The 16,231-nt window shown below is 42.1% G+C and overlaps 1 protein-coding gene across 3 annotated transcripts in view; it reads left to right on the top strand.

The window, feature by feature from the left end:
* MTMR2 (myotubularin related protein 2) overlaps window positions 1-16,231 on the top strand; it is a 62,652-nt gene that overhangs the window by 24,629 nt on the left and 21,792 nt on the right. For 2 of the 3 annotated variants that reach the window (XM_064718655.1, XM_064718664.1), the window contains exons 3-4: window positions 12,677-12,752; window positions 15,988-16,082. In XM_064718655.1, coding sequence (XP_064574725.1) covers window positions 12,677-12,752; window positions 15,988-16,082 — 171 coding nt within the window. Of the gene's footprint in view, window positions 1-12,676; window positions 12,753-14,675; window positions 14,880-15,987; window positions 16,083-16,231 lie in introns of those variants that run through there. The other variant, XM_064718674.1, reaches the window with a different exon arrangement.

The following is a 16,231-nucleotide window of genomic DNA, read 5'->3' on the forward strand; positions in this document are numbered from 1 at the left end:
TTGTGGTAACTCTGTGGTATGGGTGGCAAATGCCTGGGCTGTGCAATGTTCTCACAGGAGGGTGTGGAATAAGTTAGATTTAAGAGGCTGAAAATAAGCTTTTCAAGATTTTAATGTGGATATGCCAGTTATGGGATTATTCTCTTGTTGTGTGTTTAAATTTTCCCTGCACAGAATTGCTATGTGGATTCATCACCACTCCTACCTCTATTTGGTCTCTGCCTCTGCGTGTGCATTGGCTCAAATTTAGGAATTAAATTTCTGTGACGATGGAAAAACACTTTGTGATAGCTACAATTAGCACTCTCTTTTTCTGTGGGGAATTTTTAGAAGAATAGTGGGCGTCCATTGGGAGGAGGGAACCAGGGGAAAGACCCACCTAATTTCTTGCAGTCTGTGCCTGCAGTTTTCTTTTGGAGTGCAATTAGCACTCTGTATGTGCACGCACATGTGTGTAATGAGGTAAATGAGACAGCCACTAGGGATTCCTACTGAATGCATGTGCAGTATTTTTCCTAAATCTTTCTCCAAAGTATTTAATAATAACCTTTATGAAGGTTTGTTGTTGTTGTTGTTTTTTTGGTTTTTTTTTTTAATGTATATTGAGCATGTCAGTATCTGGAATGGAGAGTAAATTGCCTTTCCAGTAGAAAGTTTACAGAATTTTCACTTCATAAACTAACTCTAAATAACTTTTGGCTGCTTCAGTTAGTTTCATAGGGGAAAAAAAAAAAAAAAAAGAAAAAAAAACAGCAAAGCAAAACCCCAAAAGAAACGCAACAAAGCACTCTTAGGTTCTCCTTCCACCCCCTTCCTGGTCTTAAATCCAAAACTGTTTAGAATTGATTTAGGGTATATATATCTTGGAGGGATTTTTTAGCAAATACCCTGCCATATGTTTTAACATAAGTTATAGGTCAGGCAAGAACAGAATTGAAGTAGTTGGAAGTGAAAATGGATTTGGAAATCCATAGATACTTTGTAATTTGGGTTGAGATGTTAAAAACACCTTAAAGCCAACTTTACCAAAGGGATTGGAGTGTATAAATAGCAGTTACAGATCTGGGAAGTTGGTGGTTAATAAAATACAGTCAGTTTCTTGCTCCTAAGTCCTGTAGGCAGTATTTTCTCCTGTGCATATGAGGAGACATGTCTGTGCATTTTATAGTACTTAAGTCTTCTTGCTGATGCTCTATCTCTTATCAGTAGGGATTTTCATTTTTAGGTAGCTGTTGCTTTATAGGGTAATGCCTGAAGCTTACCATGTTCAAAGCTTTGAAATGGCCCTTATAAAAGGGTTGGATCCTGTTCATTTGCAGTTGAGAAGCAGTGGATAAAGCCCTAGAGCCTGCTACCACTTCCCTTAAGAGCAGTACCTTTGCCTGATCATTTGTTAAGGCCTATTGTGTTTGCTTTTGGATTGCATGCAGCAAAAGCTTAAGCCAAAGGATGGAAACTCATATGTTGTTTTCTTTATATTGCTTCTTGCACCTAGAAGGAAAGAAACTACAGCAGATCCATGTCACCTGCATAGTTGTGCAGCCTTCAGAAAAAGTGGTTTAAATCTTTGTTGTTAGCATTGCTGTTGCAACCACTGAACTGTTCTCCCCTTTGAGAACAAAGAGATCCACAATCCTGATACTCCTCTGGCTCCAGACAAAATACTATACAAGCATATAACCATTCATGACTGTTTGTTCCCTACATAATGATTTTCTTCTTTAATAAACGAGGAGTTGGTGGATTTACAGTAAGTAGGTTTATGCATGAGGTGCAAGAATATTGTTGTAGCATTCCCAGGACTTGAAGGTTAGAAATGGGAAGAAACAGAGTGGCTTGTAACTTTAATTTGTTCTCTATTATGTGTATGGTTAAAGACTGTAGACAAGCCCATGTGGTTCATTTTGTAAGATACATAACTGGTGCATGACAAAAGGTGTATGAAGGAGTATTTCCTTCCAAGACAGTAAATGGATACTGTTGCTGTCTCCTTAGGTTTCCTGGATTAAATCTGTTTGGGCAAGTCTGCATTGAAGCTAGCCAACCACAATTCTTTTGCATTCAGTAGAAGGACATAGATCATTTATGATCTATCTATCTCAGCTTTAAGGATATGTCCATGTTAGGTGAGAATGTAGTGGAGTTGAGCTAGAGAAGTCCTTGGTGCAGATGTTGGGAGCATACTTTGAGGGGCAGCAAGTGATTTGTGTGGATCCCAGCTTTAACTGGACTCAAGTAAATGTGCAGTTTTATCTGCTTTGAGGACCTAATGTATTTCTCTTCTGACTGTGGAGAGAGTGCAGAGTAGTATCTCCAGATACAGATTTGTAAAATAGAGGTAAATCCTGTCCCTCAGATGATATTGGGCAGGATTGATTGAAATGCCAGTCACTGACTTTGCCACCTACCTTTGCTTTCCTCTAGCTTTAGTGCAAAGTAGCTTAGACTAGCTTTTTGTAGGACACGTATATTGTTAGTAGAAAAACATATTGAAGAAAGATGTGATTCCCCCCCTCCATGCTTTGCTGTAAATCACTAAAACTAGCCTCAGTGAGCTTTTCCATTACTATCTCCCTGCCAATGCAGGAAGTGTGTCAGGCTTTGGTTATGTGTAACACATGTTCAACAAGAGCTGGGTTTAGAGAGTGACATAACGTTTTAAACTCTGAGCACTCATTTAAGCAATGTTTTTCAGTTTTGATTTTAAGGGACTTTTCAGTCAGTGAGTGATGCTAGCTTGGAAGCTCTAAATCATGACAAAATCTCTGCCTAAGCTCCTCCATACTGTTTGGAGACCTTCGGCCCTGCCAGTCAGCTCCGTGATAATATATGGAGATAAATATTCCTGTTTCAGACTAGCCCTTGACTCTTTCCATGAGGCTGCCTGCAAGCAGCAGTTGTTCATAGAAATGCAAAGATGTCTTCCATGCTGGGAGCTTTCCTTCCCGGTGCACTGGACTGTGACTGCTATTAAGTTACAGACTGTATTGCACAAGCCACCAGATGGTGAACATAATTGACCTGTGGTCACAAAACACTTGGCTAGATGTGAGCTGGTGATGCAGCAGGGAAATTGAATAAACTGTTCATCTTTTTACTGTCACTGTATGAAGACTTGACCGTGTATTTCTCTGCATCATTGCTTTGTTCTGTTCTCACATGGAGGTGCACTTCATGTTTTCATGTGTCTGTACAGGAGCAGAAGCTATGCAGGCAGACGTGGCCTTCACCTGACCTGCCAGTTGTATTTCCGTAAGTCCCTTTGTACACAGGGACAAAGTCCAAGGGCCAAATCCAAGAACAGGCAGTGCTTTCTGTTATCAAAGGTGTCAAACAGAGGGACTTTAAGAGCAGCGGAAGAGAAGTAAGGAAGTGTTACAGGGAAACATATTTTAACTATCTCGAAATTCTGATTTTGACCATACGAATTGCATTTGTGTGCCTGGGGAAAATGGGCTTCCTTTCTTTGGAGCATTAAGCTGTTGATGAACAAAGGCACAAAGGACTGGCTCTGGAGAATGAATGATGCTCTTGTCCATAAGCACGGTCATATCAGGACAACCCTGTCAGTGACTGGAATTTAGCCCCTGCCACATTTTTCGAGGACTCCAGTTTATAGTAAGTGCTGCATATTTCATAAGAATTATAGTAATTTTCATTTTGAAATATCCCAAGAGATGGAAGATCTCGATTCCCTCCTTGCACCTCTCCCCAGTAAGTCCTTTTTGCACCTCCCCCTTTCAAGGAAACAAACCCACAGAGTAGCCAACCTCTGGGTTGCAAAATATTGATTTCATGCAAATTAGATAGGGAAAAAAGCCAGATGCAGTCAGTTTTCTGTCTCTTTTACATGGAAATAATACTCCCCAAGTGCTCATCTAGTTAGAAAAGAGCAAAGACAGCAAACATTGCTAATTTTTCCTATATAGAGGTACCTAAAGGCTTGAATGTGGAGTAACGCACAGAAATCTCTGGAAGCATTTATGATTGCCATCTATTAAGAGTGGAAAGCTAAGGAGAATGAGCAAATGGCCTTCATATGTTCTCAAAAATATTTTCATCTCTTCCTAATTGCCATATTTCTCCTAGCTACAAAGTGCAAGAATGTTCTTTTTGTTGAGTAAAACCAGGTAAGAGGTGGCTTCCCCCCCTGCCCCCTGTTAGTTATAGTTTTGTAAACTGAAGGACAGATCAGGCAGGAATGAACAAGCATGGTATTTAAAGGGAGTACATGGATTTGTGATTGCATGCAGTGCCTGCCAAGATTTGATTTTCTGTAGATGTTTTTGCATGGAATGAAACATCTTTGTTCCCTTCTGTATGATTGTTTGCTCATTATAAATATATAATTATCTGTATCAAACTCAAAAGTGAAATTCTCAGTAATGGAGGCAGTATTCTGTGACTTATTTTAGTTGGTAGAATTTATAACCCTGGTTTTGTTCAGCATTTTTCTGTCACTTAAGACTATTGATATGAAATTCACTGAACTAGTTTAATGGTTTCCTTGAAACTTTTAATCTTTTTGCATGTAAGTTGTTTGTTAAACAAAATTCAGTAAAAATAAAGGATAGAGTCAAGCTAATGTGCTGTCCAAAGTTTTTGAGCAGCCCATGGAGAACAGAGGCGTTGTGGTTTGAGACGTATGTGGAACCCTTGGCAGTGAAGAAGGTTCTGTATTAAAAAATGTTGGACTTGTCTGAATAGATAATATCTGCAACCTTCTGTGCCAGGGAGCGTTGCTGAGTTGAGTCAATGATGACTTTCTGTCAGAGCCTAATGAGAGAATTGTCTTGAGGCACCAAGCCATACAAACTTGAAGAGACAAGCCAGCCGTGGTTGAACGAGTGGCCCTCAACAATGTTTTCCTTTGAGCTTCTAAGCTTTGCCTTGCAGTTGTGCAGCGAGGGCCCAGGAGATTCACCAGCCCAGGGAATCTAGAGAGGCTGTTCTTTGTCACTGGACATTCGGGTCTGAGTGGAGAAGAGCATCGTGGAAAAAACAAAGCAGAAAACCCCAGGGAAGCACTGCATGGTGGCTGCTTCCTCCTGCAGAAGAGTCTCTTTATAGTACTTTAGGGACTGTATTTCTTTTTTTTAAATACAATAACCTTCAGCTTCTTTTTAAAGATTTTCAAGACAGTGGTAAGTAAGCAAGTGATTTCTCAAGGACTTTTATGCTTTCTCAAAACATATATGGTAGGCAGAGATCACAGTTTGTGATTTGTTTTTTTTAGTTGTGTCGGGAAGGAGTAGTTAAAAGTAGTTGCGGTGTACTTTGTATGTTATTACTGTCTTTAGAGTAGTGTAATACGTGATCTGTTGTCAGAACATTTTTGATAACTTAAGAACTTCTTGTGTTTTGTTTTTTTAACAAGCTAGGAGGCTGCCTTTGGCCAAGTGCTCTCTTAGGAGCTGAATGGGCTTGGTGTGGTCTTTTGACGGTATATTTGATTCTTTGTGTACTCTTCTGAAATGATCCATGTGTCCATGGTGTTTTGTCTTTTACCGTATGAACTTTTAATATCCCAAAGGAATAAGACACAAACATTTCCCTTCAATTAATATCTTGCAGCTCTGAAGGTCTCTAACATAGTTTTTCAAGCCATCTGGTCATAATCCTCAGAAAAGTCCCTGTGCCTCAGTCAGGCAGAGATATTTCTGTTCTTTCCCATAGTCTTTCTCCTGTGGTATTCTTGATGATTCAAAAATAATCAACAAAGTCCATTTACTTGCTTGATTTATGTTTTATTGCATTTCCAGTAGGATTCTTAGCACACAAATCTTTTCTAAGTACACTTGAAATAGCCATAAATGGCAGCTGAAATTCTCCTCAGAGTAGTGCAGTGTTTGCAGTCATGTAAGCATGGCTTCTGTTCCATGGTCCTGATGGTTGAGCGCTGAAAGGACAGAAGCACCTTAGCAGTGAAATGCTGGGGAAAATGTGCCCTTTTTCCTGTTGTAAGAAATGTCTCATTTAGAGAAGAAACCTATCCACCTGTGAAAAACTGTCCTACAGAAGCATATTCATCTTGTTTCTGCACAGATCTGTGTCAGTTCTGCATCCTCTGTCAATGTCAGCTGGACAGAATTAGACCACTGTGGGGATTTTTTTCTGACATGAATGGAAAGAGCTTCTCTGTCTGTTTTGTTTCAGACATTTTTACACCATCGCTGGAATAATGATAAATCTTGATGCACCTGCTGTAGTGTCACTGTCCTTCATTGATTGACGGGTGGGAACGGCCATGAAACAGGAAAGGGATGGAGTGGTAGGGCAGTTCAGGGGAAGGAATAGGTGAACATGGTTTGCAACCCTCCAAAAGGCATTTAAAGCAGAGAAGTATTAGTTTTGTAAGTGTATATGTTTTGCTATTAATTTACAAATAAAGTAACTAAGTTAATCAAATATGTAAAAGTAATCCTATGGCTAAGTCTTTGCAGGAAGGCTGACTTCCCTTATGCGGTTCTTTGTGACAGCAGACAAGAGCCAGCTCTGACACAAAAGCTGTCTTTTATACCTCAGCTAAGACAACCTGTCTTACAGGCTTTGGAGTCATGCTGTTTTAAATTAAATCCATGCAATATTTGTATCTGATTCAGGTTCATTCCCTGCTGCCTCTCAGCACACAGCACATTTGTACTTCTCTGAAAACATAGGATATGACTGCTCAGTTGTTTGGGGATGTCCAGGAGATTGGGTTTTGCTATGCTGACCACAAGGAAGGACCAGAATTGGGATTTGCCCTTCCAGATCTGCGCTGACATTCCTTTACCCTAGTTCTTAGCCTTCAGTGGGAGGAAGGGTACTTATCCTAAAGGTGCATCTCCTAGGTATCCTGCTTTCCACTGACTGCTACACAGTGCCTAGGGGGACCAGCACAGATCTCCAGTTTCAGGTGAAATCGTATTTCTGCAGCTTACTGACTACACTGCCTGTAAAGTTGCAAAAATGGTGATTAAGGAGGGCATTTAATCATTTTCCATTTCTTGAGACAAAGACATTAAAAAAAAAGGGAGCAAAGGAAAGTTTAGATGTGTTAAGTACAACCGGAATATTCCCAGGTAGTCCTTTAAGTGTAAAGTATCAGAGAGATATTTTCCTATAGGAGATTAAACCTCTTACTTGGCTTTTGAGTTTCAATTCCATATTTGAAAAGATAGATTTTTTTAAACACTACTCATTCTCTCTGTGTGTTTTTGTACACGTACAACATGTGCATTCTTGTCCCTTCAGCATGTCTTTCAGCTGTTGCTGCTGACCAGTGTGTGCTCACAAGGTAGACAGAGACATGCCAAATCTGAGTTCAGGGGCTGCAGAAGCAAGGGGTGTGTGTATAACATTTGTCTGTACAGGCAGGTTATATGTGTTTATGTCAAGGGACCAGTTAAGTGACCGCCCTCCTGCTGTAGGAAACAAAACAGGACTGTGTAGCTGGAACAAAAGCAGTTCCTAGCTTGGAGAGCTTGTCTTCTCAGTAGATGGAGCAGACATGGGGAGAGGTTTTGGGGAAAGGAGTAATGCAGGAGCAAGGTGTTCATGCTGTCGGATTGAACGTGTCAAACCAGTGCTGTGGCTTTATGCACAACAACTCTGTTCAAAATGTGCAAAGTGACTTGGAGTGTGTAGGAGGTTACCAAGGAGAGATTAACTCAGAGGAAAGGAAAAAAATTACAAAAAAGGGTACATTTTAATATTGTCTAAGCCAAAAAAGATTCCTTTTGCTCATTTTTATTGTGATTCAGGACAGAATAATCTTTGCAGACTTATGAAAACTGTTACACAACAATTTGGTAGCATACGCCTCTCTCCCCTTCAGTTGTGTAAAGCCAAACAATCTGACCTTTGTGGGTTTCAGGACTCAAACATTCAGGAGAAAGTTACAAAAGAATAATTGGTAGATGGCTAGAAGAGACCTCAGGTGCTCTCCTCATGCATCTTCATTATCAGGAGGCTTGTGCAGTGTCCGGGGATAAAATGACTCTCTCCCTGGTTGGTTCAAGCTGCTCCCTCTCTCCTGCCTGGGTTTTGCTTGCCTTCACTCCTGCAGTCACACTCTAAGCTAGTCCTGGCAAAATGATCCAGGTTATGGGAAAACTTCCATTATAAAAGTCATAAAGCGGGCCCTGGGCATCTTGGGTGAGCTGGACACTAAGGCAGTGACAGGAGGAGGCAGTCCTGGCTTGGCCTCAGGCAGCCCAGGACAGGATTGTCAGCCAGGCTGTGCTGCATCGCTGGCTGGCAACCGCCTCCCCAGGCAGTACAACAGGAAAGCACATCGGCTCTTTCCTTCATGGTCAGAAAGCAAACTCAGAATTTAGGGTGTCATGTACCCTCTCAGATCTTTCTAGAACAGTGTTCAGTGGTGCACAGAGCTCTAAGACCTGTGCATAGAGTGTGCTTGCAATTCCACTCTGTACCACCCCTGTTGGCAGCAGCTGCTCAGGATGAGCTGTGTGCACAAATTGTGCAGGAACATCGTCCAGAAGAGGGATTTTTGTAGCAGCATGCTGGCTGCTGTGTTAGGAGGCAGTGTGAACATGTGGTTGGAGACACTTGCCAGAACTGCAGTACCCTGAAGTACAGCAGTCTTACCTTTTTAGCAGATCCTAAATATCTTTCCCTGACCTCATACAGGCAAGCAAAGGAGATCATTATTTTGTTGCTTAGATCTTGAGGTTGCCTCAACAGAACTGCAGTTTCCCTGCGTTGGGGGCAGTAGTTGGGAGGGCATGAGAGAGCTCTGCACCTTCAGCTGGGCATGACTGCTGGAGCTTACACAAGGTGGGATCCTGGAGTAGAGAAGTGGTTGTTGAATGTAGCAGTGTGGGTTTGTTCTGCCAAGTTGCTGCTTGAGCAGAGGACAAAGGTAGGTGGTGGCACAAAGTCCTCACACCCTCTGAGCTGAGCCAGGACATGTGTTTAGGTTCTAAGGTACTCCCATTCTCAGTCTCTTAGCTGTTTCATCTAGAGGGAGAGCTGCTGACAGGTGGGTTGGGTACATGATGTTACTTGGTAAAAGAAGACAGAAATAAAGGCTGTTCTGGTGTGTAACAGGACTTCATTCCTCCAGAGATTCAGTTACCAAGCATAACATTTTTGTGGGGAGAAGATAATGAAGACCTGGTTCAGCTTAGAGGCAAGGCAGAGTATTCCACTGTTTTTGGTCATTGTATATGTTTCTTACAGAAACCATCTTAGTGATGACTGTGACAGAAAGAGCCATGTGAAACTCTGTCATTGTGGTCCTTTTCCTAAGTAATAATGATTTGCCCAGCTCTGGTGTCTTCTGCATTGCAGATACCGAAGAATTCTTTGGTTTTAGTCCCACTGAACAATTTCAAAGGCTGAGGCACATGGAGGTGGCACATTTCAGCTGCAGGCATATGTGGTACCTGCCTGAGTAGCATTTATGTATCAGCAGCTGCTGTCCCCCCCTGCAGCCAGGCTGCCACAGTCATGTCCCTGGCTCCATTCCCTGCTTCCTCGCCTTATTGGTGCTCTTAATTTAATTTTGTAAGGTTTGCAGAGGGCTAAATTTGGGCCCAAGAGTGTTATTTTTAGAGTCTTGAAAATAGGCTAATGTACAAAAAAAGATTTTTCTCACAGTTTAATGAACCGTTTTTGGATTTTGAGGGGGAGAGGAGGATTGGCAGTAAGATGGAAGGGCTTTTCATGTCACCTCCTTAGTCACGTAAGGCGCAAAGGGCCCATTTATGACACTGACGTCATCTCAGAGCTTCATGTGCTTTGTCCCATACCATTCTTTCTCCTTGATCTGTTTCCAAAACTCCTCTTCTCTTATCCACCCACTTTTCTTACCTGCTGGTGGTCACTGTCCTTGGCTGGTGCTGCATATGTCTTCTCCTGTCTGCTGCTTGCATTTTCAGCCCCACACAGATTGTATTTCTCTGAATCAATTTTAAGGAGCCATTGATGGAAGTGTGTTTCAGGAAAATGCCTACCATTCATTTCTTGGTTTCTGCCAGGTTGGGTTTCAAGTGCCCAACTAGAGGCTCATTCAAAATCTGCTGCTGAGCAGACAGTGCAACGACTGGCACAACAGAGAGAAGTGTTTGTCCTGGGCTTTCTGACCATGTTTGTCTCGGCCTTGTGGAAAGGATGGCAGTTTTCCAGGGGTTATATGCTTGTACCTTTGAAATCACCATGGAGTCAGTGCTTTGTTACCTGAGACAGGTACTGTGCTGAAGTCACTTGAGGGGTGGTGAAAATTAGTTTAGTCCTCAAGACTGTAGCAAAAACCCCCCAAAATAGTAAGAGGGGAGGCAAGGAGGCCGACCTTGAGGTGCTGTGCTTCCAGGAAGCTGGCCATCTGCTGCCCTGGGTTAAAGTGAGCACAGGTTTGGATTGCTAACCCTTTCCTCTGATCCTGGGGACATTTCAGAGAAGTGTGAGTGAGCAGATGGATTTTATTAGACCTAGAGGAGACACTTTTTAAATTGAAAAGGCTTTCAACCTTGTCTTCAGAGAATGATGTTGACATGGAGGTCTTTGTCTTTCATACTGCTATTCTATTCCCTCCTTCTCTCCCTCACTTGCAGGACAGGGTTTAAAACCCACCTGAGCAGCACCCACCTCTGCCACCTCAGCAGATGTCTGTCATACCAAGTGCTTTCTATGTGTCTTACTTCATATTTGTTTTGGCTCGAGATAGAGCCCAGTTTCCCAAATGTTTACTGCTGGACGTGCTCCCGCTGACATCTGCAGGAGAGCAGTGAGTCCAGCTGTTGACCGAAGTGATCCTGGCAGCAGCTGCTGCCCGTGTGGGGTACGGACCTTCTCAAAGAAGCTGTGATCATGTTCTGAATGCAGAGTGTATTTTCACTCATGTCCTTCCAAGATAAAAGGCCAAAAAGATGACCACCACTTATGGGCTAATTAGCCAGAAGCTTCCATCTCATTTATCATAATCCAGATGTTACCCTGCTAATTTCAGGGCTGTTACTCAAGCGCAAAATTGGACGCACAGGAGTTGAGAGTGGGTCTACATCACAGGCTTTTGTCAGGGAGGCCCTTAATCAGGGCTTTGATGGGGTGTGTGATCTTTGGCCAACACAGCTGTGCTGAAAATAAGTCCTCAACATCGATTTCTGCTCATTATACCAGCAAAACCTTATTTTTACTGATGTTGCTGATGTGGGGGAAGAGAAGCTTCCTGGCAAGTTGCTACCAGGGTAAGTTCTGTCAGTGGTGACCTCTCCTTACTCATCCTGTGGACCCCAGCCCAACTGCTCTGACAGCCTCCCTGGTAAGACCTGATCTAAGTGGGTGCAGTTGGGAGGTTTCTGTTAGGGAGCCAGGACTGTACTTGCTTTTATTATTAATTTTTTTAAAGAGTCTTTTGAATGCATTTTTTAAAATGTACATCTTGTTCTCAAGAAGGCTTTGATCTTGTTAATCTTTTCATCTATGCATCAATCTGTTGTGTGAAAATGCTGGAATGTGCTCTTATTGTGGCAAGGGCTTTCTTTGGGTTTGTTTCCAATTTTTTTGCATAGTTTAGGGAATTTTTCTTCCCTGAGGCTCTCCCTCTGGCTTGATCCTACATGAAAGTTGACCACAGACGTGTCAGGTTCTAGAATGCCACTTTAGGCTATGTCTTTGAATTTTCTTTGCAGGGATTTCCTGATACCAATTTGAAGCAATTTTTCCCCCTTTCCTTGCATTATGATAAAAAAAACATTTTTGGGTGAGCCTGCACATTCAGCTGTGAGCAGCAGCGAGCTCCCTCTGCCTGTCTTCATCAGGTGGGACACACACCAACCCTGAACTCAAAGTTTTGTGGTTGCTGTAGCATGAAGCAGAGTCTGGACTAACTTACCTGCTCTCTGTCTGTTTTAAGAGGTTGAGCAAACTCTACTGCTGAGGTTGTGGTTATTTGTCCAGTTCGAGACAGGGACAACATGATTAAATCCATCTACATTTGGCCACACAGACTTAGCCTTAACCTTGATCACTTATATTTGCATTTCTCTCCTAGTTCTTATAGATTTAGACCCCAGGTTATGCTTTCCTAGTTACAGCCATGCTTTCCTAAAATGTCCATCTGCTCATGATAGCAGCTGTTCTTGTGAAAACCTTTGTGTAAATGCAGTCAAAGGTCTGAGAAGTCATGCTCTGTGGTATAACATGAACCCAAAGGAAAGTGAAGAAGGGGTCGTTTGGCAGCCAAAATAAAGAAATCAAAACTGTACCTCCTATACATACCTGTCAAAATAGTACCTTTGTAACTGAGTCAAGTCAGGACTTTTGCAGCTGTGGGACCCTCACTGTGAGCGGAGTGGAGTGACCAAGGTGTCCTTTTCAGTTTTCCTCTGTGTAAACTAGAAATTGCTCTGCTGAATATTGATGTCATTGTAGTAATCAGTGAGCACTTCAGCTGGGAGAGGAACGGATTCCTTTGGCTCTGTCCATAACTGTGCGGGAATTTGACTTGTGAAAGTGGCCTGGGCAATAGGAGTTTGGAGCATGAAAGGACACCTTGGAAGTGTGCTGCCAAAGAACAGACCCTGGTGTTGTCCTCTGAAGAGACCCTAGGCAGTACTTCAAGATCTTTGAATATTTGTTGTCCTTGATACTGTTGACCTGTAAGTGTAAACTTCTTGGTTTATGAAAACGTAATGAATTTCTGTTTGTACTTGTATCTGTTGCCCAGGTGCTGAGGGAGGCAAATAAATTGGCTGAAATGGAAGAGCCACCTTTGCTGCCAGGGGAAACCATCAAAGACATGGGTACGTGAAGAGGAAATTCCTTATTGTTTGCTGACAGTAGAATATCCATAGAGCAAAATATCCTGGTGTTAACTGACCAACAACAGCACATTGCAGATGTTTTGGGAACCACGATGAGATTGTTTCATTAATTGAGCAATTGCACAGCACATGGGCCAAGGTAACTGTGTCTTCTTTTAGCAGTAGCAAGTACAAAGCAATTCAACGCTTTGCCCTGAGTGATGGGGTGTGAGTTGTAGAGCTCTGCATTTGCTGCCTCCTGAGAGGACATGGATCAACTGTTTCAGTTTGTCCTTGCCACAGGGTAACTTTCTAGGCTGACACAGCACAATTATGTGTCAAATCTCTGTCATGGGCTCTAGGAAAGGATACACTGCTTCTGCAGGGACTTTACTGTGATGGGGGATGGGTTTTTTTCTTTTTTTATCTGGACGTTCTGACGTGCATCAGATTTGCTGATGCACTCCATTCTGAAGGCTTGAGTAAGCCTCTTGATTAACTTTCTGTGAAAGATTTTGCATTTGCTTTTTAACATGTTGCCTTCCTCTTAAAATGGTAAGGAAGAGTGCAACTTCAGTCCTAAACATAAAAAAATCAAAAAATGAAAACTGAAAATACTTCACAAAAAAAATACACCCATCAACAGCAATATAAAAACAAGGAAGAAAACCTCCAAGCAACCTGCCTCCATAATTAATCTTTTTCTCAACCGCTTTCCTCAGAGTCCAAAGGACTTTGAACTCGTACTCTCACCATACACTGCAGACTGATCTCTAACTCCCTCCACAGATGCTATTAGCTCTAACAGTGAGGCAGTATTTTGAAGGGTTCCTAGGGAATGGTTTAATAGGTCAGAGTTACCAGTGCTTTATCTGTTGGCAAATGGTGTGATGGGCCACATAAATCTATAAGACTGGATGGCTTTTGGAGTAGCCCAGACAGCAGCTGCCTGTTCCAGCAAGAAGCTAAAGGCAGCAAAAAGGAAATCTTTATTATTCATCAGCAATAATTGTTTCCTGTTAAAAGTGTGAAGAAAGGCAAATGTAATTCTCCTTGTATTTTACAGGGAAGGGAAGAAAAAATATTTTCAGCCAACCCAATAATCTAGGGCAATATTGGCCTGTAAAAGACAGGAATTCCACAAGCAGGAGAATTAGTAAATGTGGTTTCCAGTTTCTTTCTCCCATATGTATTCTCTTATACATACCAAAGGCCGAGCTCATTAGGCTTTCCCGTGGTGATAGCACCACTACAACCTCTCTATTATACCTGGCATTCATTCTCACAAACAGTGAAGCACTTTAATGCCTTGGAGATCCCTGTTTATCAAATAGAGGCTGCTGAAATCATGCAGCAGTGGCAGGGTTAAGGTCAGACAAGCCATGTGTGTAGGTACATTTGTACATGCGCAGTGTAATTAAGTAAAATTGTTTCCTTAGGAAACCAGGCTAATAAAATGCAAATGTGAAAGGTGGTGTGGCTTACATGCTGGCAAGGGCAGTGTTTGAGATCGTGCCTGGGGTTCCTTACCTGGAAAACATTTTTCTAGCACCTTTCCTTTTTACCCAGAAATCCTATTCCTTTTCAGATGTAAATGCATGCTTTTCTTATTAGTGGATTTTGCTGGGTTTTTTTTAAACATTTCAAAATTGCATTTTGAATAATGGGAAAAACTAGGCAGGCTGCCCTCACCCTTGTTATGCTTCCTGAGTCTGCTTTCAAACCTCTGTCAAACTAGCCTTTGAAAAGAAGTGATTAATAATCGGACACTAATGAAACACTTGGTTTAATTAGAAATGGCTATAAGCATTTTGTGTTTAATTGTCCTTCAAACAAATACATATAAATTTGTATAAATAAATAAATAATGGAATTACTAGCTTGTTTATTATAGATATGTATATTTTATTTCTTTTTAACCAGGTATTTTTTACTACATATTTTGCTGCAATTAGTCACTTCTGATGTTTTAAGGATCTTACTCCACATCCAGATCTTGAGAGTCAATGAAGACAATGCAGAAGCAGAGCTGACTTGAGGATGATTTAGTTATATGAGTTGCCAGTGCCCTGGAATAAGGCAGACTTCTTCTCTCTCCCCCTCTGGGCTAAATCTCATGGGATAAAGGTAGAAGAAATTTAGGTTCCAATTCTGACCCCCTGGCAGCCTCACACCTCATGCTCATGGTGGCTGTCTCCTGGGTGGGAGGAGAGCCGTCCTCCTGACACAGCCCTTGCAAAATGAGTCCCCTAGGGCTTGGAGTCTTGAGGTTATTCAGATGATCAAGGGAGTTTTTTCATGGATCTGGCACCTCAGTAGGTCTCCTCTTGTTTTTGAGGGATGTTATTACTTCTTGGTGATAGTGCAAACCATTGCCACAACACAACTGCTTCAGTGGCAGAAGAAGTGATAGGCAGCAGAGGTGGGGAGGCAACAACCTAAATCTTGGCATTTTTAAGTGATATAAAACAGAAGGGCAGTTAGAGGTGTTTGCTGTGGAAAGCCAGCAGCACCTCTTTCCCTTTGCTGGAACAAGTGAGAAATGTTTGAGGCCATTTAAGAAGGGGACTGTTTTGAGTCACCGTCACTCAGGCTCAAAAATAATTGAATTGTGCAGAGTAACTTGATCGCTGACTTCAGACCTAAGATCACCAGCAGCTGGCTGCTACACAGATTCATGGCTCCTGCAAATCACTGTAGCTCTGCTGGCTTTTAGCATGAGGGCCTTCATCCCAGGGCTGACTCCACATGCAAAGGTGTACAGAAGGACCCAAGCATCTGAAAAGCCACATGTATGATGTATGAGAACTGCCTTCTCCTGCCCCTGGTGGCACAAACCATCTTGGGCACACAATCCTTAGCTTCTATGCACATTGTTGTCAGCTTCAAATGTGTGCATCCAGGCACGAGTGGTCTCCTCTTTTCATGCATGACATTCTCAGCTACTGGCAGTAAGAGCAAACACTTTGCACTGAACACTGGCCTGTTGACAGGGGTAGCAGTTTTGTGCAAATGTAGAATTCTGGGTGATGGTACTGTCTCTACCCAAACTCTTAGCTTCTCCACGGAATTGAAAATTGCAAGTTGGCTCTAGGCTAGAACCACAGATTAAGCTTTTTTTAATTTTATCATCTGCAAGGTACATCCCACAAATATTGTTGCTGGCATAATTTTTCTCCCATAAATTAACTGTGAAATTTACATTTTCTTTCCTTTTTTTTTTTTTTTTCTTAAGCTAAGGATGTTACTTACATCTGCCCCTTCACTGGAGCAATCAGAGGAACCCTTACTGTTACCAATTATAGACTGTATTTTAAAAGCATGGAACGGGTAAGCTTTTGAAATAATCTGCTTTTGCTACCTTTTCAATCTTTAGATCTGGGTGTTGTTTGAGAGTATTTCTGTGTGAAATGTGGCTCTTTGTTTGGGAATATAGACATAAGGGAGCAGGAGCTGGGGATTTTTCCCCCTCCCCTTTT

This window comes from Zonotrichia leucophrys, chromosome 1, assembly GCF_028769735.1.
Source record: "Zonotrichia leucophrys gambelii isolate GWCS_2022_RI chromosome 1, RI_Zleu_2.0, whole genome shotgun sequence".
In the NCBI taxonomy this organism is placed as follows: Eukaryota; Metazoa; Chordata; class Aves; order Passeriformes; family Passerellidae; genus Zonotrichia; species Zonotrichia leucophrys.